Source organism: Panthera uncia, chromosome C2 (genome assembly GCF_023721935.1).
Source record: "Panthera uncia isolate 11264 chromosome C2, Puncia_PCG_1.0, whole genome shotgun sequence".
Classification (NCBI taxonomy): Eukaryota; Metazoa; Chordata; class Mammalia; order Carnivora; family Felidae; genus Panthera; species Panthera uncia.
In genome coordinates, this window is record NC_064810.1 from 61,134,989 (window position 1) to 61,161,235 (window position 26,247).

Below are 26,247 nucleotides of genomic sequence, written 5' to 3' on the forward strand. Positions count from 1 at the left end.
ATAACAATGGTGTGAGTGGACATCCCTGTCTTGTTCCTGATCTTAGGTGGGAAGCTCTCAGTTTTTCCCATTGAGGATGATATTAGTTGTGGGTCTTTTGTATATGGCCATTATGAGGTTGAGGTATGTTCCATATATACCTACTTTGTTGAGGGTTTTTATCAAGAATGGATGCTGTATTTTGTCAAATGCATTTTCTGCATCTATTGAGGATCATATGATTCTTATCATTTCATTTATTAATGTGTTGTATAACATTGATTGATTTGTAAATATTGATCCACCCCTAGGCCAAGAAATAAATCCCACTTAATTGTGGTAAGTAATTCTTTTAATGTAAAATTTGGATTCAACATTATGTTGAATATGTTTTGGATTCAACATGGTAGTATCTTGTTGAAAATAGTAGTAGGCATAATGTTTTGGATTCAACATGGTAGTATCTTGTTGACAATATTTGCATTGATGTTCTTCAGGGATACTGGCCAACCCTTTATAGACCTTTGTAGAGGGGTCTCTGTCTAGTTTTGGAACCAAAGTAATACTGGCCTTGGAAGTTTTCCTTCCATTTCTATTTATTTGGAATAATTTGAGAAGAACAGGTATTACTCTACTTTAAATGTCTGATAGAATTCACCTGGAAAGCCATCTGGCTCTGAACTCTTGTTTGCTGGGAGATTTTTGATTATTGATTCAATTTCTTTGTTGATTATGAATGTGTTCAAATTTTCCATTTCTTCATGTTTCAGTTATTGTAGTTTGTATGTTTCTCGGAATTTATCCACTTCTTTCAGATTGTCCCATTCGTTGGCACATAATTTTTCTTAATATTCTCTTAAAATTGTTTGTATTTCTGTAGTGTTGGTTGTATTCTCTCCTCTTTCCTCTTTTCCCACAGGAGCACCACTAAGCCTGCCAGGTATGACCCCACCAATGGCATGAATTTCTAAAACTTTAGACTTTGAGCTCCACTGCTTATAAAAACTTATGATAGCTTCTCTCCTTCTCCCAGTCAATGGTTGTGGGGAAAAGTTTTTCATGTGCAGTCCTCTGTGCACTGCGTTCTCTCTCTCTGTCTCTCTGTCTGTCTGTCTGTCTCTCTCCCTTCCTCCATCCCTCCTTCCCTCTCTCTCTCTCTCTGTGATCAGTGCTCCCTCCCCTTCACAGCACCTGCAATTCTTTTCTCCCCCAGGTCTACTCTCACTCAGCACCTCCTACCTACACGATGTAGCTGTTTTTCTCTATCTAGATGTGGAATTTGATCTCTCAGTCCTCAGGTCGATTTTTTGGATGCTCAGAATATTTTGATATTTATCTGGCTGTGTTTGAGGGACAAGAAAGCATAGGGTCCCTTTACTACTCCTCCATCTTAACTCCTGCTTGGTCTTCCTATTTTTAGTTTTTGAAAGAACCTCTTTACTGTTTTCCACAGTGGCTGTACCAATTTACACTCCCACTAACAGCACATGGGAGGTCCTTTTTCTCTACATCCTCACAAACACTTGTTATTGCTTGTCTTTTTGATAATAGACATTCTGACAAATATAAAGTCATATCATATTGTGTTTTTGATTTGCATTTCCCTGATGATGAATGATGTTGAGCATCTTTTCACGGGTCTGTGGCCATCTTCCTTACAAGAATGTCTATTCACGTTCTCTGCCTGTTTTTAATCAGATTTTTTTGTGTTTTTTTGGTGTTGCATTGCATAATATTTTAGAATATTAACCCCCTTTTGGATGTGACATTTGCCGATATCTTCTCCCATTCATTAGGCTACCTTTTTGATTTGTTGATGGCTTCCTTTGCTGTGCAAAAGCTTTTTATCTTGATGTAGTCCCAATAGTTTATTTTTGCTTTCATTCCCCTGCCTTAAAAGATATATCTTGAAAAATGTTGATATGGCTGATGTCAAAGAAATTACTGCCTATGTTAGGGTGATATTCTAAAACCAACAACTGGATGCTAGGTATGCTCACTGATACTGGAGTATAAGTGCTCCAAGATTCTCTCAATTGACTAGGATAGAAAATATACACACACACATATACATATATATTTCTATCTATCTACCTATCCTACCTATTTATTCCATTAAAACTCATGAATAAACACTAGTAACTCCAATTTTGATCCAACACTACTCTGTTCATTTAGGCTTTTCCTTTTGCATATTTATACTTCTCTTCACCATGAAAAACTGGTTATCATTATCCTCAAGATATTTACTAACTTTTTCAATTCTCTTGCATGTAACTAGGGTCCTAATCCTCCATGATTGCCTCCCCATGCATATGTCCATCATTCATGAGCCCTGTGACCTCTGGTGTTTGTACCCCACTTGGGTGGGCCCTGGCACAGGTTGAGTATGGCTGCTTTCCCACCACACTCCAGCTTGCCTAGTAGCTTTTTGATTCAAAATAAGGAAAAGGACCTTATTGTATTTTGTTATTGTTTTTTTGTTTGTTTGTTTGTTTGTTTGTTTTGTTTCTTACTTTGTCACTGAAGCAGACCTAGGACTTGACAAATTTTAAAGACAATGCATGAGGTGCCTGGGTGGCTTGGTTAGTTAAGTGTCTGACTCTTGATTTCAGCTCAGGTCATGATCTCATGGCTCATGAGTTTGAGCCCTGCTTTGGGCTCTGTGCTGACAGCATGGAGCCTCCTTGGGATTCTCTCTTTCCCTCTTTCTCTCTGCCCCTCCCCTGCTCATTCTCTCTCTCTCTCTCTCTCTCACACACTCTCTCTCTCTCAAAAAAAAAAAAAAAAAGACAATGAAATCAGGACACCTGTGTGGCTCAGTCTGTTAAGCATCCGATTTTGGGTCAGGTCATGGTCTCATGGTTTGTAAGTTCAAGCCCTACAACTCACTCTGTGTGTACAGCTTGGAGCCTGGAGGCTGCTTCAGATTCTGTGTCTCCCTCTGTATCTCTCTGCCCCTTCCCACTCATGCTCTGTCTCTCTCTCTTTCTCAAAAATGAATAAACATTAAATAAATGAACACAGATCTTAAAAAAAAAAAAGACAACCCAAATCATCTCAATGTGCAAAAAATAAATGTTACCTAATAGAGCAAGCTTAAAACAATGAAAGTACCTCTGTCTTAAAATATATATAAATATATATATGCCATTTTTCTTGACTGTTAAATATATTAATTCAAAAAGTTGCCTTTATTATTTTTAAAATACACAGGTTTTTTTTTGTTTTGTTTTTGGTAATGTATAGAAAACATAAGTTTAGGGTAGCTTACAGTACTATTTAGGATATTTGTAAAGGTAGCTATCCTTATCTTAATAGGTAAAATATCTGTGTAAAAACTAGCACATCTGTAAATTGTCCCATGTGATATTATGTAAATGTAAGGAAAATAACTTGTAGTATACATTGCATGTATCTAAACTAGCATATGCAGTTCCAAAATGGAATGAATCTCCACTCCCAAAATCATCCTAATCAACATTAAATTCTGACCATAATGCATTAAAATTAGTATAATTGTATAATGATTCAAGATTTGAATATAGCTGATCATTTATTGGCATCTGTCTTCAGGTGGCTTTCTTCTTTTCATGGAGTTTGGGTTTTTACATGGAGCCAACTCTGGGTTCTAAAATAACTTTGTCTCTATTCCCTTATTGTTTTGTCATCTTCAGGAAGGACAAATGCAGGTTAGAACAGAAAGCATGTGGATGTAAATAGTTGATTTAATTTCATGTCTAAAAGGTGGACTGCAGATACATATAGAGAACTTGGGGATAGTAATTAATTTTGAGTGGATGGGCTTGACTTAAATGAAATTTGAATCCTTCCCACAGGTGGAATATCAACTTAAAACCGCAAACAAAATAGAAGCTCTGAAAACTGAGTACAAGTTATCTTTTTGTAAGAGACATTTACATTTGTAAGGAAAATCTCCATTTTTATGGGTGTCTCCTTTGATGTACCAGGAAGAGGGGGGTGATTCTAAATCTCTAGAAACTCTTATTACTAGAGAAGGCATGACTTAGATCTGCACAGCAATCTTAACTCTGGTTTACTGTGCTTTTCCTGGTAACCTTCCACAACTGGCTCCCCACTGACAACACCTTTTGTCATAAGCCGAGGATGGCATTCAATGTGATGGCTTTGGGCATTTTGGGGAGTTACTCAGTATTATTGGGTCTCTTGCATGTATACAGAAGGTATACATGTTGTTAAACATTTGTTTTTCTCTTGCTAATTTGTTTCATTCAATATGATTCTTAGATTAACTAGAAGAACTTTGAAAGGTAAATAAAAATTTCTACTCCCCAATAAAGTATTATTCACAAATATTTTAGCCCAAAACTTTCACTTCTTCCTATATTACATCACCTTTCTGATGGCTAATGTAGATACTGATGTCCTAATAGTCAGAACCTGGCCTTTTAATAGCCAATCAAGAGGCTATATTGTCTAAAAAATTAAGCTGAGGAGTAGGAAAAATAGCACACTTCAGCATAGAAACTCCAAATGAGAATTCCAGTTAATCATCAAGATTCTCAATAACCAACAGAATTAACCCTAGATCAAATCCAACTGAAGAAGATTTAAAATTCTTTATTAGATTGCTTTAAAAATGTAAAGAGCTCCAGGCTAAGTTCAATTGGAATGCAGTAGCAAATATTTTACATGAATTTTTGTAGGCAATGTTAAGTTACTGAAAAAATAATCAATGCAACATAATGCTAATTAAAGAAAGGAAAGAAGAAAGATGGAAGGGAAAGGAGAATAAAGTAAGTACAGTAGTCCCCTTCTTAATTTGCAGGAGATACATTCCAAGACCCCTAGTGGATGCCTGAAATCATGGATAGTACCAAACCTTACATGCATTATGTTTTTTCTTATACATACATACATATATACATACACACTTATGATAAAGTTTAATTTATAAATTAGGCACAGGAAGAGATTAAAACAATAGCTAATAATAAAATAGAACAACTATAACAATATACTATAATAAAAGTTATGAGAATGTGGTCTCTCTCTCTCTCCCTCATAATAAATTATTCTCTTATACTCATCCTTTTTGTGATAATATGAGATGATAAAATACCTATGTGATGACATGAAGTGAGGTGAATTACACATGCATTGTGATGTAGTGTTAGGCTACTATTGACCTTCTGACTATGTGTCAGAAGGAGGATCATCTGTTTCCAAACCACAGTTGACTGTGGGTAAATAAAACTATGGGGAAAAAAAAAAACAAACTTGGGATAAAAGGGAAACACTGTAATGAAAGAAGGGAAAAAAAGATAGATTATGAGATATAAAAAGGACACTTGCTTGGAGTTCTGGGTAATACATTTAGATCAGAATTAGAATGTTTAATAGGATTTAAAATGCTTCTAAGAATTTAAATCTTAGAAACAATAAGTTCTAGACTAATATTCATGAAAAAAAAAAGTTTGTGTTTCTAATATTTGAATTTTTAATTATTAAATTAAAAGGGAATCTATGGACATTACAGTTGGAAGTCAATATAGATATTCTAAAATTAATGAGGTACAAGAAATTGGGCTTTTTAAGTGTGTGGATTCAAAAAAGGAAAAAAAAAGGCCAAACATGGTCTTAAAAGGAAGTCCCACCTTCATATTTTTCCCATAATTATATTGGTTTAATTAAGGTAATTATGCAATAAATTTCCTTACAAGTAATAGATTCTCAGAATCAATGTATATGACTTGAGTCACAGTGGTGAGAAAAATGTCTGACGTTGTATTTAATATTACAGTGAAATTCAAATATTAACTTAGAAATACATTTCAAAAACCAATTAAAAAAACATATCCTCAATGTTATTATATGCAGATGAGGCCATTTCTAAAACACCAGTAATCAAATTAGAATAGCATGAAAAGAAAGCAAAAGATACAACATGGAAATTACCATTCTTGTGTGGATAGCTGGCTCAAGAATAATGTAATAAAAATTTGAAAATATGATTAATGTAGTAAGGGATGGTGAATGGGATATTTAAAAATAAGTCTCACATTTTAAAAATCCTGTCATGTTAGGGTATCCTTTGTATTTACATATACATGGAGATTCTTAATGTTATAGTTAAAAAAATTTGCACTCTGGGGGCCACTATTCCCAACACTCAAGGACATCTGTTTTCTAGAAGTACATAGGTTATTTTATTTTATTTTATTTTATTTTATTTTATTTTATTTTTCTATTATAAGGCTCTAGTACCTGCTCCACAGAACTTTAGACACAATTTGATGCTGTGTTATATAGGAAAATGAGCAGGCAGGCAGTAGCAAATTCCTCTCATTAATTGCTTAGATCCCTAGCATAGTAGATCTTGGTTTTTCACAAATATCTGAATCATCTGCAAAACGCAGCATATTTGCAAATTTTGGCTGTATTCCCAGGGATTCTGGTTCAATTGTTCTGGGAATGGTTCACAGGAATCTATATTTTGACTAGTATAATAAACCAAAATGTTGACTTTATTGTAGGTTAAGTGAGGATCACACGAAGAGAAACGTTGTAAATGCAAGTGCCTTCATCTGTGGCATGATCAGATAAAACACACCATAGGTGGATAACCTTTCTAGAAGAAAAATACATTATTAATAGGAAATGTGTCAAAGTGCTCTGTTTATTTTATTAACATTAATAGTGATGTTTTCTTTCTTAATCTTTTGTCTCAGAATCTGTAAAGAAAGTGGTACGGAAACCAAAATATCTGCCTTTAGATATGAGTCCCACCATTCATTAAGTATCTCAAATGTATGTTCATATTTGAATGTTCATTGCTTCCACAGATGCAACATTTAATATCACTAATCACAAGTCAACCCAGAGATCATTACTGATTTGTATATTTGCTGATGCAAAACTTTCACCTGTATATCTCATGAGGAAGGTGTGTAGAGATGTCATTTAGCTGAATATTGAGTTTAGTGAACCATGCAGCATATTTATTTCAACACTGGATATTTTATGTGTAATGACCCTCATGAACTGATAAAAACTTAGAGAAAAATGTGGGAGATGTTAAATAGTCACTAATATGGTGCTGATACATAGAAAAGGAATTGAGAAAACAAAACCTGAGAAACATAAAGTATAAACACTTAAAAATTTATAAAGTTGAGATTTTTGAAATCTAGAGTGGTTTTTATGTCTCAACATTTTCTTTTCAGCCTCGATACCTGAAAATGGACAGTTTTGGAAGAGAGGAGAATTTCTTCCGACAAAACTAAGCTAGGTAAGCAGTTTTGGAGGGCCTAAGATATTACAATGAAATGTGAGGTTTTTGTCAATCTACCTATCGTCTATCTTATGCCCAGGGATATCATTGCAGTATCTTAGGAGTATTTGGGGGGGGCGTGTAACACTTTAGGAGTATTTGGGGGTACAACACTATCTGAAATTAAATGAAATTACGAATGAATATTTCCCCAGATGTTCTTAAGGTATACAATTCTTCTAAATTAGTGGTTCTCAAAGTGTGGTCCTTATACCAGCATCATCATTATTATCTGAGAATATGTTAGACATGCATATTAGCCCCTGTCCCCAGAACTACTTAATCAGAAATTCTGGGGAGTTTCACCAATCTAAAATTTAGCAAACCCTCCAAGTGTTGCTGAAGCATGCTGAATTTTCTCCTTAAATATTCTTAATAAATGTAACTAAGAATTTAAAAGTGATGTTGGTTTAAGAAGCCTTTTAGAATCCTAAATAAGTAAAGCCAAAGACTGAATGCTAAGGAAAAGGACAACTGAGGAAAATGGATGGGAGGGATCTAAAATAAAAGCTGAAAGAGCCTATCACAAGGGTAACAGGCAATACATGGAAGCAGCTGTTAGATTCTGGGTAGTACCCCCAGGGCAAAAGTGAGCCTTCTGACAAATACTGGAGCAGCAGCAGCAACATGGTTATCATAACACCATCATCACCATCATCACCATCATCACCATCATCACCGTCACCAGTCACCATTATTATCATCTTAATGGGTGAAAGAAAACACACGATATCCAGACACAGGGCTAGGCACTTACATAGATCATCTAATTTAATCCTTATAATAGGCTTAGGCAGACTTAAAATTTGAATTTTATCTCTATTTTACACATGACAAAACTGAGCCTTAGAGAAACAAAGTAGTTTATCACCAAAATTATTTAAGTAGAAAGAAAACTGAGATACGAAGCAGGAAGTATGACTTCAAGGCCCACATTCTTGACTGCTATTCTTTACTGATATCTCATAGCAACTTAGAGCTAAAGGTGGCCTCACCATTAAGCAAGTAAAAAGAATGCAGTATTTATTTAATGGGTAGTTAAATTGGATTCACAGAAACTATGGAGAGTGAGCAAGGCAGAATTTGAAAAATTCAAAAGACTCTTACATTTTGAAGGAAGGTGCGATGGGGTTGGAGGGAAGAAGAGTGGCAGCTATACCTAGAAACAGATTCTTTGATGTGATGAACACATAGGGTTGAGGCACAGAGTAGGAAGCAGAGGAAACAGTACGAACAAGCAGCACGGGAGATGGAACCACTGATATAATCACCACATTTAATGCCCTAAGGGTAAGTGGATCAGCCATCTGGTGCAAGATATAAAATGGCAACGTCCATATAGTTTGTCAGAAAAATCCCCCTTCATGACTCAGTCTCAAGGAGGAGAAGATCCATTCTTCATATTTCTTATAAGTATAGGCTTTGTTGCTCCTTATTTTTTCCACAGCAATGTGATTTAAAAAAATACAATAATATCTTACATCACATAGATATGGGTTTGAAACCCTGTCCTAAGAGAACAGGCAGCCTTGGGCAGACTCCTTATTGTCTCTGAAGTTTAAGCTTTTGCACATTTTTAATAAAGTTATTAACATCTAATTAATAATAATTTTATTAGAATCAAATGGGACAAAGAACTACAGCTTTCAGAAAGAATTGCACCAAAATGTGTACCTTTGGCATGCAGATTATTGGAATTGAAAATAATCCAGACCTAAAGACTTGGGAAGAAATGTTGACCTTCTCCCTAATTGCTTAAAAAAAATTAGGTGGAGAATCTGCTCCAGCAAGAGAGCTATCACCATAAATAACTACAGTATAATATGAACTAGGTGTGGTCAATAAGGAGGAACCTTGTAAGCACTGTTGATCAACGACCTCTCTATGTCCCATTGTTTCTGAATGGCCCAGTAATATTTGCTACCAAACATTGACTCTTTTTCATTTTCCTGTGAATTGCTTTCCTTCCATTTTCTTCTCAGTCCAGCAGCCCATTCTCTTTAGTTCTGGGATATATATATATATATATATATATATATATACTCATTTTACCTGGCTGTCTTTGTACTCTCATGTTTATGTGGATTTCCCATACATATGAAATTAAATTTTATTTTTTCTGTTAATCTATTTCATGTCAATTTAATTCTTAGACCATTAGAAGAATGGTAAAGGGTAGACAAAAATTTCTCCTACACAACAGAATAAAAGTACATGGCACTTAGTAGATTCTTTTCCATCACTTAATATTAAGATAATTTAAGTTAATTTCACTTATGCTGCACCTCTAACCCTCTCAGGATTAGCACATTTAGTTCATAACTAAAATGTATGCAGATAAGTAAGAAAAAAATGGGGGGGGGGAAGGACATGGGGCATTTGGTGCTAACAGCTGATTTAAACATAAATCTATTAGTTCTTAAAGCTATCAAAAAAATTCCCTTCCAGTAGAAAGTGCTTCAGATTTGATTCCTGGCCTGCTTGGCTCCAACTTACTCCCTGAATTCTCTATGTGACCTGGAGCAAGTAACTTAAATTTAAGGAAATTCTGTTTCCTCACCTAGAATCCAAGGAATATAATACTCAAATTGCCCAATTTTACTTAGTATAATACACATACACATTTTCCAGTTGTGGTGTCTAGGGCTTTCCAATGACATTAAAGGCTATAAAGGTATTAAAATTGTGTAGGAATCTCATAATGTAATATGGAGCTGGCCATAAAACTAGGTTTCTAGGCTTCCTCTGCCATTGCATATGGTAGAACTATTTTTATTTTGAGGCAGGTGTGTGTGTGTGCATGAGAGAAAGAGTCAGAAAGACAGAGACAGAGAGATACAGAGAGAGAATATATGTGTGCTTGTGGTTTTGAGGGAGCTGGTAAATTAACCCATTTACGTATTTACACATCTCTGGTTATGTTTACACGTTTAAATGGGCTGCCTGAGATCCAAGCCCTGATGTACCATGTTATGGAGCTCGAGCACTCTGTACCAAACCACGAGGAAAACATTCTATGCTTTGACTATGATAGGAAATTTGCAAGTCCATAGACATGTTTTTTACAAGCAATAAAATGAAGCTGTCAGCCATCGCAAATGGACCAAGATAGAGGTCACATGACTAAACCACCTCTGGACCAGGCAGTCTCTGATGTATTTTACTCCAGTTTCAATCTATTAATCAGAGGAGTTGGGAGAGCAATAATTTAAACGCTGCAATAATCAATTCCATAACACATTAATAGAAGCTACAGTCAAACTTTCCCACACCACTGACTGCACTGGAATCCTGACAGGAGCCCTAGGGCCATGCCTAATTTGCATTAAATTTACATAAAATTGTAAATCAAGAATACATGAACACAGCCCTAATATTTGTTAGTGCTTAGATCTTTTCTGATAGATGGATTGGAACTGCTAGTGGTTTGACTTTGCTTGCAATAAAACTGTGCAGCTGATCAGCTTTGTTCTCATTCTGCAATTATGAGAAAGGGACCCATGAGAGCTATAGCTTGGGGGCATGTGTATGCCACTTACAGTTTTTGTCCTATAAAACCATGACTCAGATGTGCCCTTAGGAACCCCAGTCTAGAAGCAGATTGTCCCCAATAACTTTGCAAATCCTTGTCATTAGATTTGCTCACAAATAACTTACCATTAAATGGAGATATAAACTACAAAGAAAGCTGGCCAGCTGAGAGGATATCAGGCCCCTGAAAATTTTTATTTCCAAATTATACTTACTATCACAAGAACAGATAATTAGTAATATTCTTTATGCTGAAGATAAAAACCAAGCCTTCAGCAAGAGTCATCCAGTACCTAAAAGTTGATGAAGTGGACTTCACATGGTTCTAAGCATTGTCTGTGTTCTTGTTACTTTGTTCCAAATTATTTCAACAGCCATAGCCTTTGCTATGTGTTTTTATACTCAGGGCTAGAAGAAAATATTCTTACCAAGAGTACTGGCTCACAGTGGCAAGATTCCTCTTTCTCCTTAGTCCTTTCATTTTAAGTCTATCCTTTTAGAGAAAAAATAGATACTTAAACACAAAATTGCATGTGAAAGGTTTTTTCAGAAAGGGTTTTGCAAATATTTTATACATCATGTTAATTTTTTTCTCTCACCTCTCCCTTACCACCTACCTATCCCACCTTTTCTTACCTTGCACGATCAAGTAAACTTGGGAGGTCTTGGGCTCATGCTGTGTCTGAACCGAGCAAGTATAGGAGCCCTCATCATAGACATCCACCTTCTGGATTCGGAGGCTGTATTCCAGAGAATGGCGTTTCTCCAGCTCAACCCGAGGGTCCAGAGACCATTTGTCATGCCCAGCAAAAATGATGCCAGAACGGTTCAACCAGGCCACCTTTGAGTTCTTGTCTTCTACAACGCACCTGGTAGAGCAGAATAACAACATTAGAAACTTAGCCATACCTGCATCTGCATTCATTCTCCACATTGCCTTCAATAAGACCAATGAAGAACAATAATTATATACAGGATGAATTATTGCCATGCCATTTCTTAGAGTCCTATGTATTGTCACTATTTATCCTGAGATCTATCTACCATTCAGTGGATGGATGTAATTATATTAGACTCAGTTTAGCCATAAACAATCAGTATGAAAAATGCAGGCAAATAAATTTAGATAGGTATTGACTTCCCACTGGATTTTCTTCTTCTTGTCTAGGAGAAGGTCATTCACGCAAAACTCCATCTGTTTTAGTAACTGAGATTTTGACAAGTGATAATGTGGCACATTTCCTGAGTTTTGAATTGTATGAATTCTTTCATAAGTATTTCCTAAATTTCCACAAGAGTGTGATGGTAGATTTAAATCATGCCTCACTGCTATAGAAATTAGACTAGATTTCAGAATTTGCTTTGGATTCTTACAGGTTTGGAATGCCCTCTCCCAGGAGTGAGAAGTGTGTGAACAGGTCCAAAGGTAAGAAGAAAGGTATTGTGTCAGGGAAATCAAAGCTAGCATCTTCTTGCCTATGTCTGGTTCCAGCTGCTGAGGGCAGCAGGTTGTCTGCTGGCAAAACAGCTTGCTACCAGCATTTCCGACACATCAGAATGAGTTCAATATTTTATGGGAGATGAATAAACCAGTTCCATGGTTCCTATTCTATGAAAGATGAAGGGGAAAAAATGTTTATTTTAATAAATACTTATTTTTAAAAGCCTAACAGGATCTCTTTCTGAAACTTTCGAGAAAGAGGCAAAGAATCTGGAGAATCAATGGATTCTCCATTGAGAAGGGGTAAATGCTTCATGGGGAGGGGCACCTGGGTGGCTCAGTTGGTTGGGCGTCTGATTTCACCCCAGGTCATGATCTCGTGGCTTGTGAGTTGGAGCCCCAAGTCGGGCTCTGTGCTGACAGCTCAGAGCCTGAAGCCCACTTCGGATTCTGTGTCTCCCTCTCTCTGACCCTTCCCCAGCTCACACTCTGTCTTTGTCTCTCTCTTTCTCTCTCTCAAAAATAAATAAACATTAAAAAAAATTTTAAAAAATGCTTCATGGGGAATATAGTTTTCCCCTTCAATTTCAGCAAGAATCAGGAAATGGAAAAATTGAGCAACAATCTTCTCTCTGTATCCCTTTGGCAAGATTTATGTCTGCCCCACAGGGAGATTGTCCCAGACCCTGTTCACAACTGTAGAGCCATCTGCTCAGCACTCTGAGGCATGAGGGATAGAGAAGAAGCCAGGAGCATGACAGCAGAACAATTAAAATACCATGTTCTTTATTTTCTGAGCTGAGCCCAATCCAGGTTTTCTCTTAGGTCAAAAAAGCCAGTTGTAGAGATTCTGTACCTATGCATAGATAGGAAATTAATGCCTTATCTACAGGCTGTCTACAGTACCTATACAGAGGCCAACCCATCTTGCTTAAAAGCAGAAATGCTGAATCCTTTTAAAATACCTCACCTATCGTTCAAAAGACCCCCTTATCCCATCATTTTTAAGTGAACTTAATATTTTATTTAACACGAGAATTTTATTTAATGACTTGAATTCCATGATATGCAGGTGTCTCTTTTCTTCTGCATTTATTTATTTTCATAAACATAAGTAGATGAAATCATCATTTGGTATCTCTGTTACCCAATATGGGTCTCTGCCATGAAGATATTGTTGGGATTAATTATAAGTGCTTGATAATTTAGAATTTCTCCATGATGGAGTACAAAGCTAACTTCATGGATGCTTGATGCTTCTTTCCAGACCTGATTGTACTTTTCCTGTTCTACTATTTTGTGTCATCATTTCTCTGTCCTTCATGGTATTTGTGGCACTTCTTAAATGAGAATCATTTATGAGTTAATAGGCTGCTTTGCTGCATTTCTATATCATAAATGAAGTTATTGATATGGATTTACTGTGTTCTTCTTTCCTACTGAGAAGAATGGAAATTGACCTCTGTAAATGCATTTTAAACCTTTATCATGTACCTCCTTGCACTTTTCTCATCTAGGCAGCTCAACACACCAGGAAACAGATATGCTACATCATAGGGAGGTACTCTGAATAATGTCTAGCCCCAAATATGGCCCTAATATGTTCAATTTGGAAAAAAAAGACGATACAACATATTTTACATAGATATGGCCTACAAATCAATTAAAGATAGATATTTTGCCCTATTCATTTAGGTGCTTCCAAAAATTTATGTTATGTAATCTTAGGTATTGATAAATGCCTCTTGTTAAAGTGACAGCATTACACGCACAGGGAGGAGGACAGACGATTACCTCTTTTACACTTCCCTCTCCCAAACCCTACGGCATCCACAAATGAATTGGACAAATTTCCTTATGAGCACAAGGTAGAGTTTCTAAGTCAGGTGTTTAGGGTCCTCTGGACATTTTAGCAATTTTTATCCATGGGAAAGTTAAAATTATCACATAGATCATTATTCCAAACTATTCTCTGACAATGTTCAGATCTATCTTACCTAAAGAAGTAATTGACTATTTCAGCAAAATTGCCAGACCCATAAAAGTGCATCTACCAAAACAGTACATTATATGAAAATTTGCTATGACAATCTATATAACGTCTTATTTTTACATTATGTTTCTTCTTACATTTGTTTTTAAAATTTACCTTTTACTTACAAATAAACACACACACATATATGTATATATACACACATATATACACTCACACTTTTTACTAACTTAGTATGGTTACCCAAGATACTAATGTACATTTTGGTTATGTAGTATTTGTTTTTAATTTTTATTTTATGTAAGCTCCACACCCAATGGGGAGCTTGAACTCACAACCCTGAGGTCAAGCAAGAGTCATATGCTCCATTCCCTGAGCCAGTCAGGTTTCCCAACAATGTAGTATTTTTAAAAGGTAAACGACTCCTCCAGATATTTAAGGTTTTTTTTTTAATGTAGCCAGTGGTTTCAAAGTAAATATATTGACTCTCTAAAGTAGAAAATAATCTTTTTACAACATTACAAAACTTTCATACTGAAAAACGGCAAACATAATAGTTTCAGAACCAATTTAACTTTTCAGAATTTTAATATTTTGATTTAAGGTGGTAACTATTTCAAACCATTAGAAGTGCACAAGAGGAAAAGACTGAAAAAGTAAAAATAATCTCAACATGTAGAACTTATCTTTGTTCAGTGAAAATAACTAGTGACACACAGTAGTCACAGAGCACCTAGTTATTCAAAAATGGTTAAATGCCAATTTAATGCAGACCCACGTTCCCAGCATGCACTGACTGGCCAGAAAGCATCATGTGCTCCCATATAGGAAGTGAGTTGGCTTAGCTGTGCATTAGGCATTCCTCTAGAGTAAATGAGAATTCTCATGCCATGCCATTATGACATAATAATGAGTTACCCCCCCCACCCCGCCCCACCTAGAATGCTGCTTCAATACCAGATAATCTAGTTCAGAAATGGATACTTAATGACTTTATCTTCAAAATCAGCCATGGCTACAGCTGGAAACGTGTGAAGAGATGTATTTTAAAAATCTATACGTGTTATGTATTGTTTAGATTTAATAGAGTGTTTCTTCCAGGAGTTTACAATGCTGCAAATCATTCCAGGATTTAGAAAGGACTGCTCCTTTAAAAGAGTGGGTGTTGGTGCCAAGAAGAGAGGGGCAGAGAATGTCCCTCCACTTCAGGTGGGATTTTTTTGGCAGGCAACTGAGAACGTGGGGATATAATACAACTCTCTAGGAAATCTTCTATTATTAGTATCCCATCCTTTTATTTGGCTCTCCTTATGACCTCACTGTACTCCACATTGCATTAGAATTATTTGTATTTATCTTTCCTTGTATGCTTATTAATGACAGTGACCCTCCTGAATTCACCTATGGAGCTCTCAAGGGACCTAACAGCATACACCCACCATGTGCACAGTAGGCGCTCACTGAAATGTAGAATAAATAAACTGAATTTAACAAACTGGTACTTAACAAGTATCAAATATGTATTACCTAAGAAGTGCAGATGAATGGGCAATTATTTTAACATTTCTTAAGAAATAATTAAAAGTATCAGATACAGGGGGTGCCTGAGTGGCTCAGTCCGTCAGACTCAGTTGTGTCAGACTCTTGATTTCAGATCAGATCATGACCTCACAGTTTGTGGAATTGAGTTTTGCAATGAGCTCTGCACTGAACGCGTGGAGCCTGCTAGGAATTCTCTCTCTCTCTCTGTCTCTTTCTCTCTCCCACCCCTCTCAAAATATTTTTTTTTTAAAGTATCAGATCCAATGGTAAATTTACAGAGAATTATTGAGTGTGGTATTAACATAAAAGTGAAGGACAGAAACGTGTATGCTCATTGTTTCCATTATGAAGAAACATCATCCCTGGGAATTACATACTCTATGTCACATGTGAAAAAGTAAAAAGAAACATAAAGCAGTAGATAAATGTTTACTGGCTTGCCCACTTTAACCATGAATCTGCAAATATCACGTGGGTTACTTACCTTACCTATGGGCCTGTGATTTTTGTTTTTTAAATCAGCTTTGAAAAAATTACAGGAAGGGCAAACAAACACATTTTTATGTTCCTCGTTCCGTGTATCTGCAGCCATAAAACTGTCACAAAAAATCAATGCACCCATAAAAATCTCAAGCATCGGATCTCTGCAAACACTTTATACCAAGCATATTATGTACATTTATACAAACAGGTACATCGACAGCTCTACTCATACTGTATAAGCCTGCTTCTAAAACGATGACTATAATTGGAGGCAGAAAAGAAATGCTAAATTCAATCTGTAGCAATAGATTTCTTAATAGCATATTTACTGACAGTATATCCATGATATAAGTGATACAGATCTACCAGATTTTAAGCCTGTTCAATTGCCTCTAGGCACATCTATTCATATTTAACAAACATTACTGCTAAAAATGTACCAATTTACCATTAGAATTTATCCAAACGTTCCTTTCTTTCTTTCTGAAGAATATAATCTTGTATTTATCCGTTGATCACAAGTGAGAACATTTTCTCAATCTTTTACCAGTTATTGATCCTCATACTTAATTGTAAGGATCAGGGCAGTGGAACTGGATAGGTAAGAGATTTATTTTAAAAATTAAGAAAGAATAGTGAGATTAGTGGTTCTCAAGTGGGGGTAAATCGTGCTTGCAGATGATATTTGGAAATAATCTGGAGACATTTTTTGGTTGTCACAACCTGAAGTGGGGAGGTTGCTAGTGGCATTGAGTGGGTAGAGGCTAAGGATGCTGCTAAAGATCCTCCAAGATAAAGGACAACCTCCACAATAAAGATACCCCAAATGTCTACAGGCCTGAAGCTGACAAACCCTGAGTTAGACCACTGTCTCTTGGTTTAAATATCTGGTAGCATATGGCAAACGTCTACAGTGTAATGGTGTTTTTTTCATAAGCATATGCATCTTAATTTATAGACACTTAACTGCCACCAGCAAAGTCCCTGAATCGTAAGTCATGCTCATGACAGAAACACCACAATGAAGTCTAGTCATGCTGTGGTTATAAGTTAGTAGTAAATGAAACATGCCCCTTTGCTGTGTTACTTTATATATATTTTTTAACGTTTATTCATTTTTGAGAGACAGAGAGAGACAGGGCATGAGTGGGGAAGGGGCAGAGAGAGAGGGAGACACAGAATCTGAAGCAGGATCCAGGCTCTGGGCTGTCAGTACAGAGCCCGATGCGGGGCTCGAACTCACGAACTGCGAGATCATGACCTGAGCCGAGGTCGGGCGCTCAACCGACTGAGCCACCCAGGCACCCCACTGTGTTACTTTAGTACCATAATTATACATCAAGATAATCTTGCACAGACAGTCCCCAGATTACAATGCTTTGACTTAAAATTTCTCGACTTTACAACAGTGTGAAAGCAATACACTTTTAGTAGAAATCATACTTTGAATATTGAATATAAATCTTATCCCCAGCTACTGATATATGGTCAGTTACTTCCTCAAGATGCAGGGCAGTGGCAGTGAGCTGTAGCTCCTAATCAGCCATGCCATCACGAGGGTGGACAACCGATATGCTGACAACCATTCTGTTTTTCATTTTTGGTACAGCATTCAATATATTATATAAGACATTAATACTTTATTATAAAATAGGCATTGTGTTAGGTGAATTTGCCCAACTGTAGGCTAATGTGAGTGTTTTGAGTACACTTAAAGTAGGATAGGCTAGGTAAGATGTACGGTAGGTGAGGCACTTTTGATTTAAGATATTTTCAACTTATGTTGGGTTTACTGGGAGGTAACCACACCATGAGTCAAGGAAGATCTGTACACAAATGATGGTGAATGGGGAAGCTATAACCTGGTTGCTTCCTAATTTAATGCTGGAGAAATCATTTAACCTTAGTCTTTTTCTTTTTTTCTCTACATAAATGGGTCTGTAACATCCAGAACAGATAAGGAAGAATCAACTCAATTGGGGCAATTTGAGATTTAAGGAAATTATTAACCTTTCTTAATTGGAAAGCTACTTTTTAATTAACTTTTATTATTTTTCACATTTGTGACTCTCCCTTACATGACATGTAAGACATGTAATGACTCAAGATGTGGATGGGAAAGAAGTATTCAACAATGTGCTGGCCCTTTATTTTGATGCTGTTTGCTGTGTAAACTTAACCCTACAAACAAAATCCTTACTGAATCCACCACACTATCATGAAATGTAGAAGGAAATATTCTTGGAATAAGACCTAAAGTTGTCCATTCCCAGCATTAGTGTGTGAAATCAAGAATTGCAAAGGATGGAATAATGTAGGCTCTCTGGAGTCAGAAATTCTTAGTCTGACTTTATCATATTATTTTAAGTATAAGGAATTCCAGGAACACTATGCAAACACATTAAAAACAATATATGCCAAATTAGTTAATAAATTTAAATATTTTTATTTTTTATTATTTATTTATTTATTTATTTTTAAAAAATTTTTTAACGTTTATTTATTTTTGAGACAGACAGAGACAGAGCATGAACGGGGAAGGGTCAGAGAGAGAGAGAGAGACACAGAATCCGAAACAGGCTCCAGGCTCTGAGCAGTCAGCACAGAGTCCGACGCGGGGCTCGAACTCACGGACCGTGAGATCATGACCTGAGCCGAAGTCGGCCGCTCAACCGACTGAGCCACCCAGGCGCCCCAAATTTAAATATTTTTAAATTATTAACCATTTTGGGTCATCTCTGCTTCATTACCATGTTCTGAGATTAAACTCAGAAATTAAGATTATTGTGGGGATTCATTGCTGACCCTTATGTGTACTTGCTAGTCTTGTCTGTAACAAGTAGCTTCAGCTCTTTCGCTGCCTTGCTCCATCTCTACCTCCTTCTAGACTTGATTTCTGGCTTTTAACCCTGCCTACGCTCTTGGCCTCAATCTCTTGTTCATTTTTAAAAAATGTTTATTTATTTTTGAGAAAGAGACAAAGAGAGGCAGACCATGAGTGAGAGAGGGGTAGAGAGAGAGGAGACACAGAATCTGAAGCAGGCTTCAGGCTCCATGCAGTCAGCACAGAGCCCAACGTGGGGATTGAACCCACAAACTGCAAGATCATGACCTTAGCCGAAGTCGGACGCTTAACTGACTGAGCCACCCAGGCACCCCTCATTCTCTTGTTCTTATGCATATATGCTCCCTTAGTTTTGATCCTCTTGGACCAGAAACTGATCTTAGTTTGATAATAATTTATTCTTCTAGATTCCTACTGAATTTTAGTCAGTTATCACCAACAGAGTATCTACATGGTATGATAATCTCTCCTCACCCTAGCTGCTTTGCACACATTCATGTACAAGTGCCTGCATGCACCCATGCATATGAACACACACAGACAAGTAGCAACATATATTCCAGAGTGGGTGAGAACAGAGAGGCAGCAAACCACAGGAACCAGATTCAAGTGAATCTATTACTGTCATGACGATTTAGGAATCTTTACACTTCTGTTGGAATGTTAGGGTAAAAGGTATACTGTTTAGTTCCTGCAGGATAACTGATTTTAGTTCTCACTTTCAGAACACAGGTAATTCATCTACCCTTTTTGTGTCTTAGTTTTCCATAAGTAAAATAAAGCTAATGATACTTGACCCAACCCCCTAGAACTACTCTTAGGGTAGTTCCATGAATAAAATGAAGTGATGTACGTGGATGTACATAAATCATGATGTACATGATTTACATCTTTTATAAGATATAAAATAATTTCTATGGTCATATTCATATTCTATCATGATGAGAGTATGGTAGATAAGAAGAAAATAGTTATACATAGCAGTGGCTATAAAGGAAAACCATCGATTTCCCTAGACCATTCAAAAAGTTTCTCTCTTCAGAGAGTCTGATGACACCCACTAAATATATTATTACCCAGACTTTCTGATCAACAATGTAATTCTTTAAATATTCAATTTGCACCAGTTATTTGCATTTGCTATGTTGACAAAGCACCCTCTCTGTGTTTGGGTTATTATCTACTAGAATGATTCATCACCTATAAGAGCAAAAAAGAATCCACAATGGCAAATCATAAAGCCAGGACAGTCTGTCATTTCTAAAGCAATGAAAAGTCCTCCCTAGACATGTTTTTTATCTCTTACTATCAGTAGTGAGCACTTGTCCAGTCATACATGCATCCTTAGATAAGCATAAATATATTATACATGTATTGCTATATCTTCAGGTTCATTTTCTTTAAGAAGCATTAACCCATATCCATGCAGGTGGTACAGGTGAGGAAAGCAAGTAGAGAAAGAGCAGAAATCAACCACCAAATTAAGTTCTGAGTCTATCTCAGCAAACTGTCAATTCTAAGACAGTCTGTGTTCCTCTTGTTTTCACATCAATTGTGTCATCTCTCCATTCACACAGAAGAAATGAATGGAAAACAGTAAGATAGAAATTAAGAAAAAAAAATAACGTTTCTTTATTTTTGAGAGAGACAGAGACAGAATGAGAATGGGTTAGGGGCAGAGAGAGAGAGAGGGAGACACAGAATCCGAAGGAGGCTCCAGGCTCTGAGCTGTCAGCACAGAGTCCGACTCAGGGCTTGAACTCATGAGCTGTGAGATCATGACCTGAGCCAAAGTTGGACGCTCAACCAACTGAGCCACCCAGGTGTCCCAGAAGATAGAAATTTTAAAAAGTGGTCAGAATTGAGGCTAAGACCAGGGAAGAACTGAGTTCTATCTCAGTCACAGCTAGGATCAATCCCAGGAACGTTTATAAGTGGTTGAAAATAACTCTTCTAGGTTCTTTCCAGAGTCTCCATTGGTTTAGAAAATAAATCATGATTTTCTTAATTGCACCATAATTCAAGATTCTCCATTTCCTTGTCAGTAGTGAAATGGAAAAGTCATGGGTTCCATAGTTTAGCAGCTTCTGCAAGTTACCTAGTGGAGGAAAGGCAGCACTGGGCATATTTACGGGTTCAGGCTGAGGAGCTAGAGTCAGCTTCCTGCTCTGCATTCACTCTAGCTCCATCAGATCCTTGGTCTGTACTCTCAGGATATTTGCTGACCTTCTCTGTGCCTGAGTTTCTTCATCTGTATGGTGAAGACTATAAAATTTTCTACTTCAATGGGTAGTTGTAATGTTTAAATGCGTGAATTTTAAATATACAGAGCAGTGTCTGGCCCTGAAAGGGTTCACTATTAACAAAGAGCTTCCATATGTTTCTTCAGTAAAACAAGGATAAGGACTATCTTCTCATACAACTGTGATTATTAAACGGACTAAAGTATTTAGAATACCCAGTAAGCTTTGGGAGAGCCTAGTAAAACCTTTTCCCCATCACATTTCATAATTTGAATTTTGGGCATTTCATTCTGTATAAATCCCATTGTTAGGTGAAATCCAGCAACCTCCAGAAACGGTTTAATCCAATTCCTTGCTTATTAACAGGTATTTCTGGGGCAAACTCCTTTTACAGGCCTGGATTCTCTTGCATCTGACACCCCTCTGGTCTCTCTAGTCAGTAGTTGGTCCCCTAAAACCCACAGGTGTTAAATTGAAAGCAAGATGATGCAGTATTATTATGGTACAACAGTGTAAATCGAGGTACTAATGCCATCTGTGAACACTTGTAAGGTTTTTGTTTTGTTTTGTTTTTGTTTTTGTTTTTTGGAACACCTGTGCACAGGCAGCTTAGGTCTTAAATGTCTCAGCACTTTCTATCAGATCCAGTTAGAGCCGAGGGCAGCCTGGACAGAGGATAACAACTGGTCCATGCTGTACATTGTGATCTACTACAATCTGCTTGGCAGAATTGGGGTTCCTCTTGGACTGGATGAGTCACTGTCTACGCTTTATAAACCCTCAGGTTGCAAGAACAAGGTTTATCTTTTCTTCTTCTCAGTATGTGACTGGCAATTATCCTCTAGCTGAAGTCCACGCATCTATAACTCGTTCCTCTCTTTTAAACTACAGATTCTCCTCTTTCCTCACCACTTGGTTGAGTGAGGATGAGAAGCAATCTTAAATTTTGCTTTTGTTTGGATTCTTGCTATGCGTCTCTGTTATTTCTGAAAAACCCCTCTCATTTAGAAGGGGAAAATAAAGCTACCTTTAGGTATACCTTTGAAAGAATAAAATTAGTCTGAGAATCCTGGCTCAGAATTATAGCTAAAATTTTTACTCGCTATGCAATTAAAAACAATTGCACAGCTAATTAAAGAAAATTTTGTTACCTTCTGAATCATTACAAAGTAAATATCAAATGTATGCTAACTTCTAGAAGTAAAAAATGTGCTCTATAGTTTGCAGAGTTTACTCTTTATCTCGTTCTAGCAGTAGAGGGAAATAGAAGTGCTCATAATAAATTATAATGCAGTTAGGATGAATATTCTATTGCATGAGACATGGCTGTAAAGTCAGGAGACTATTTTCCATAAGTCTTACTTGAAAACCCAGCCCCTTACTTTATAGTCTTATCATACACAGCATTATGTAAATGTTATCACTGGAGCAGAACCACGTTATAATACAATTCCTCATTACATGCATTTAGATATAATTTGGATCAAATTATGCCCTCTAAGACATGGCAATTAATAAATACAGCATGTATGATATAACAGAGTTAACACACAGTAAGTACATAAGTAAATATGTAAGTATTGGGACTGTCTATCAGAGCTACCATTAGAAAAGGGCTCTGCAGGGGCACCTGGGTGGCTCAGTGGGTTAAGAAAAGGGCTCTGCTGTCTAGTTTGTCTTTATGGGTAGAGGTAAAAGAAATTAAGGCAGATGAAAATAAAGAGCAAAAGAAGTCTATTTTTTTAAATGTCCTTTGTGGATACAGATGTGAAATAGGGGCTTCTGGTAGCTGCAAATTGAAGGAGCACATATTATCAAACAGATCCATCTTAGCTGAAGGAAATATAGTAGTCCCCTCCCCCCACTGACAAGAAGCCAATAGATCACTGATGAATGCTTATAAATCACACGGACAGTTCTCACATGGAGAATTATAATCATTGGGCTTTTTCTGACTTCAACATTTGCTTTGCCATCACCCACATTCTACCCCACCTTGACTCCTTTGTCCTAACTCCAAAAGTACTTTGCCCCCCACCCCCCACCCACCTCAGGACTTTCTTTTGAAGGACAATGATGTAAGAAGGTCTTCATCCTTGTATAATATCCAATTCTTATGGCTTTTCTCCTTTCTCTTCACATCATTTTCCCCCCTCACCTAAACCTTTCCTTGAAGGCCTGTCTTGACCATAATAACAATCAGGATGTGAATGGGACTAGGGCTCAAGTCATTAAAAATAGCTTCAGAAGTTACCGAGAAAATGGGCATGAAGGCAAGACTTGATGAATTTGAGATGAAAATCCATCTGTGAAATACTGTAATGAACTCAGCCTACTCCAACTGGAGATTGGTACCTGACACTGAAATCCCCAAACTACATAGAGCCCTGACCTGGGAGGGGGCTGGAGGGACAGGAAGTAACTGGTGTCTGGACCTGGAAGACAGAGGAAGTTAAAGGCCATTACCTTTGGTACTACAACTTCCACCACGTAATTTAATTCTAAAATTTCACAGCCAGCCTCAGTTAGAGACACACGCAGATATTTCAAGGTGAAGGTCACACAGTGAGTTCTAGGAAGAGTCACATGATTCAAAAGCACCATCTCTACAGCCTGAGAGAATCTGTATTTCATTTTCCCACCCCTCTCTGTCCCTAGGGCATTCTACCTTTGAGAGTGTATTACAAAAGAGGCATCTTCTCTCACAGTGACTCTCAAAATACGGCTGTTAAATGATACAACAGGGAAAGAGAGAGAGAGAGAGAGAGAGAAAGAGAGAGAGAGAGAGAGAGAGAGAGAGGAAGAGCTAAAAATCTAAGTGAAGATTAATAAGACATTGTTTTGAAATCATTCTTCTATTTCTTCTGGATTACTTATACTACCATTTATGGTCAAGATCTATTGACATGGCACCAGGTACTCTGTTGAAATCTCTATATGTGCTCAGGAACTAGATCTGAGTAGCAGCAAGAATGGCAGGGACTAATTAACAGTCAACATAATGTTAGTGTTATGTTATTAATCATAATGTTGATAGTAGTAGTCAATTTTACATTGACTAATGTCCACTCTCCCCTAAGGACAAGTCACCTCCACCTGGCTCAGTTAAGACCACTTTTAGAAGGATGTTGGTAATCCACTCATAGCCAAATCCCATGTATTTATTTTTTAAGTATTTGTCCTACTTAATCTCTGTATAGCTTTCAACACAATATGCCACTCATTCTTCATTTCCTTGTCTGTCATCCTAACTCCTACCGTTTCTTAATATCCATAATCTGCTCCTCTTTCTCCACTCACCTCCAGGATTGTATTTCTCTTCTCTCCTTGCTTCACAGAGTTGTCTTAATACATTTCATTTGTTGTTTATTGTTGTTTGTTTTTGCTTTAATTATATTTCATCATTTTGGTATCTAAAACAGCATACTCAGCTATTCCACATAGATATCTGAAGGCACCTTAAATTCAGCTTATTTTGAACCAAACTCATCTTCCATCTTATTATTTTCCTCCTTCTAAACCTCCAGTTTCAGTTAATAGGATCATAATCCATCTATTAATCCAAACTAGTAGCCACAGAGCCATCCTTGCTGCCTTCTGCTCCATGTAATTTATATCATCAAATATATTTTTACATTTCCCCCCCAAAGATTGACTCCTAGTCTCCATCCATACTATCACTATCATTGTTTGGGATCTTCTCATCTGTTGTCAATACCGCTTCTAGCTAGCGTTATAGCCTCTGGTAACTAACTGGTATTCTGACTTCCGATATTTCATCCCTCGCTAACAGTTACAAAATTCATCCTTTATGCAGAACATACATGAAGCTGATCATGTAATCCTCTTGTTTAAATGCACTTGGTCTTTTTACTTTTCACAGTTCAAATAGATTAGTATAACCTATGTCAGTGCAACCTACCTTTCCAGCTTGTTCTCTTGACATTACAACTCCCTCTCTGCTAGGAACTTTATTCTTTCATTTGGCAATTTCCTACTTACTACACAATCCATCTCAGGTATGCCTTCCCTTGTGATGCATGCTCTAATTCTGTAGCTGCTTTCTTGATTGCCCTAGCATTTTAATTCTTTTTCTGTCTCATCACTATTTTAAAAATGAAGGACAACCATATCTTCTCCATCTTTGGGTCTCTATTGCCTCACAAAATGCCTGACACAAAATTTCTTAATAATTGTTCAATGGATGAGTGAATATGTCAGAATGTTTCTCTTTTCATTTCAAATTCTTAGAGATTTCTGCTTCCAAATACAATCTTGAAGGTAGAAGAGTCTTACTATTCTCAATGGTTTCAAAAGAGGAGTGTGGCAGGAGAAGACCCTTTGGTCTTTTCTAACCCAACCATTTTGTTTTCCTTCACTTGTTGCTATCATTTTCTCTGTCTCTTTCTGCCTAGAAGAGATGATACTATCTTTTTAAGGATGTATCTATGATGCACTCTAATATATATTTAAAAACAAATTTTTTAAAAAAGAAATACAATATGCAGTGGAAACTTAACTCAAAGAATTTCTAAATATATGCTGTATGGTGAAAACATAAGATGTTTTCAAATTCACCATCGCCCCTTTTCTTGTCTAGTGGACTTGAATACTATCCTTGATATTATCTTACTGGTGTCTCCTGCCCTAGAGGTTCGTATTTATAGATAGAAATTAATATTTTTTATTAATATTTAGATGTCACACCAAGGGCAACATAACCTAATCTTTGTGAACTTATGGAGGGTCTGTGACTAAGTCATACCCAATAATTTCACTGTTCATCTCTAGTGAAATAGGCCAGTTTGATCTCAAAAACTTTTTAAAATTTTTCATTCCCCACTATATTTCACTGTGAAATTAGCAATTATTTTT

The 26,247-nt window shown here is 36.7% G+C and overlaps 1 protein-coding gene across 3 annotated transcripts in view; it reads right to left on the reverse strand.

Moving 5' to 3' along the window:
* Window positions 1-26,247, reverse strand: part of LSAMP (limbic system associated membrane protein) — a 651,110-nt gene that overhangs the window by 299,022 nt on the left and 325,841 nt on the right. For all 3 annotated transcript variants that reach the window (XM_049628208.1, XM_049628207.1, XM_049628206.1), the window contains exon 2: window positions 11,462-11,694. In XM_049628208.1, coding sequence (XP_049484165.1) covers window positions 11,462-11,694 — 233 coding nt within the window. The remainder of the gene's footprint in view (window positions 1-11,461; window positions 11,695-26,247) is intronic.